We start from the raw sequence: 2500 nt of genomic DNA, 5'->3' as shown, positions 1-2500 counted from the left end.
GCCTCGGTTCTGCTTCTCTCCTTTCTGAACACAAACCAGCTTGTCACCGTCCCACGTCACCAGTGTCTGGGGAGAGGGAGATGCTGTAAGAAACCCAGTCACGTACTCTAGACAGGCCTTTCAGCTGTCTGTTGAGGGGAGAGCCCCTGAAACCTACCCATGGAGGAACACTCTTTGGTGTGTGAGACAGCAGGTCATGCACATCAAATCTTTGGCCTCTCTTTCTCAAATTGTGGACCAGCTTGACAGCACCAAACTGATTGCGCTTGTGGTCGGGTTGAGGCCCCCAGGTGGAATGGCTTGTGCACCCTTAGATTATGCCTGTTCAGTCTCCCTTTTAAATCTGAATTGGACCATTTATACATCGGATTGACACCTGGAACAGACCTACCCACACACTCTGGTTTCTCCATTTCCTGATAACTGTTACCAAAGAAAATGAGGACAAATCAGTTATCATTGAAATGCATAATGGTTGTGTACCTTGACCACTCTGTTGTCCAGCCCCTTGGTGTGCTCCTCAAACTCTTCCCCAACTGTATAGTTCAACTCGTAGTTTCTGAAGGTGCTCAGGGTTTTTGTTTCAAACTTGTTGCCATTCTGAGAGAGCACTTTAGTTTGACTCAGGTGCTGAGCGATCTTGCGTGTAGCAAAGTCTATACCTGAAACAGAAAACAGCACCTGTCAGGAAGGGAGGTCATCTCCAGTCTCCACATTGACTACATACTCAAACCATTAAGCTGCCAATCAACATTTTGTGAATTGCAGAATTTCAATTTAAAATCCTTAACATGCGTTGCAAAATTTGATTAGCATTGTAATTAAAATCCAAATGGTGAGAGTGAATGTGGGTGTCCATGAAATAAAAATTATCCTGTTAAAGAAAACAATGAGTATTTTTCAGAAAGTTCACTCAGCTGATACAACGACTTGACAGATCTTCTCTGACGAGAGTTGCAAACATCATACACATTTCTTGGAGGAATAAAAATCAGCAGAAATCCATACTTCTTTCACACATTTCCTAATGGAAACTATTTGTTTGGTCAAGGCTAAGCAGCATGGACAGATTTTCAATAAATGAATGAAGCAGAGCTAATGCGCTGTGTTATTGATTGCTGAGGGGCAGCAGCTTACCAAGAGCTTTCATGTAGCCATCAAAGTTTTCATTGCTTTCCATCTCCCACGTTCCATTGTAGTCAGCAGGCATTTTCACTGAGAAGAGTTCAGGCAGCTGGAGTAACTGGCAAGTCTGCAGCAGATCTTTTTATGGACCTCCAACACCCACGATATTAGCACAAAGTTCACAAGATAAAACTTTTACTACTTCATTTTTTTTAGTTTATGTCACAATCGCCCCAGTAGACTTTTATCTTAAAGCAAGGGTCAGTAGGACAACAAGAAATATAATACCTTTTAAAGCATAGTAAGGTATAATGCATGGGGAAGGGGGGGTTTTGGGGGGGGGGAGGGGACAGGTAGAGGATCTCCTCCTGGTTACATCTAGCTGGCATACAATCTAGCGAGCATGCTTGTCTTCTGTGAAAGATTAAGTGTTTAAGTATGCCTGTGACTGCCTTAAAAAGCCAACATCCTATAATTTACCAAGTTTAGTTTAAACATTTTAGTCATAGGTATGTGTGCTACTTAACAATCCACCAACTACCATAAAATTCTACTATATAAACCCCCATTCCTCTGAGATCAATTATGGTGGCAATAACAAGGAATATGCACAACATGTGGGCTCTTTTGCTTTGTGATTAAGACGCTTGCTTGCAATATACAAAGTCGCTGGTTGAACCCAGCCTCCATCCTGTTACATATATATACAGGAGTTCTTCAATAAGAAACCCTGTTATTTGTCACTAGCTCTGTAGTAAGTAAAGGTTGCATTTCCTTTTTTTTCCTTACTCTAGTACACTGTCTGGAGCACAAGCGTAATAAATCCTATGGATAACCATTTCATTTTTATGCTTTATTGGGAAAATGCTGGTTCAGAGAAAAAACACGACTTTGTAATCTTAATAAAATGGCACAAAGGCAGTCGTCCCGCCTCTCTTGCATTACAGTTTCATTGTGTAACAGCAAAGGGTAAAGGTGAAAGCAATGCGTGGCATTGAGCCTCACCAAAGATCAAGGAGATTTATTACCGCCATCTAGAATCTCGATCAGTTTGGAGAGTTCATTCTTTAACCTCAAACTCTAATTAGACCAGATGCTAAAACCTTGCCTGAGAATCACACTACAGGACAATTACCCCGTGATGAGAAAAGCCCATCAGGTTTTCCACATGAGGCCAGAATCAAGCAGTCTTGTTTGGATGTAGCTCTTACTGAGTCTGTGAGCTCCTGGCATAACTCTATTTGTCTTGCTGTCTTCATCCCATCTCTGAAGTGTTTTGATGTCGAGACATAGTCTGGGCCCAAATTGATTAACCCTTTTAAAATGTGTTTCTGGGGAAATATATACAATCAATCATCAATGATGCAAGAATTGA

At 41.5% G+C, this 2500-nt stretch overlaps 1 protein-coding gene across 1 annotated transcript in view; it reads right to left on the bottom strand.

Annotated features, from left to right (window-relative positions):
* Positions 1-1210, bottom strand: part of LOC121327337 (retinol-binding protein 2-like) — a 1777-nt gene extending 567 nt beyond the window's left edge. Inside the window, exons 1-3 of the mRNA XM_041271298.1 lie at positions 1138-1210; positions 484-662; positions 1-66 (exon numbers count right to left, since the gene is read on the bottom strand). The exon at positions 1-66 is cut by the window's left edge and continues 36 nt beyond it. Of these exons, the coding sequence (XP_041127232.1) occupies positions 1-66; positions 484-662; positions 1138-1210 (318 nt within the window). The remainder of the gene's footprint in view (positions 67-483; positions 663-1137) is intronic.
* Between the last annotated feature and the right edge of the window lie 1290 nt (positions 1211-2500).

This window comes from Polyodon spathula, chromosome 14 (assembly GCF_017654505.1).
Source record: "Polyodon spathula isolate WHYD16114869_AA chromosome 14, ASM1765450v1, whole genome shotgun sequence".
Taxonomy (NCBI): Eukaryota; Metazoa; Chordata; class Actinopteri; order Acipenseriformes; family Polyodontidae; genus Polyodon; species Polyodon spathula.
Note: the sequence above shows the minus strand (reverse complement) of the source record. Positions and strands in the feature narration are given on the sequence as shown.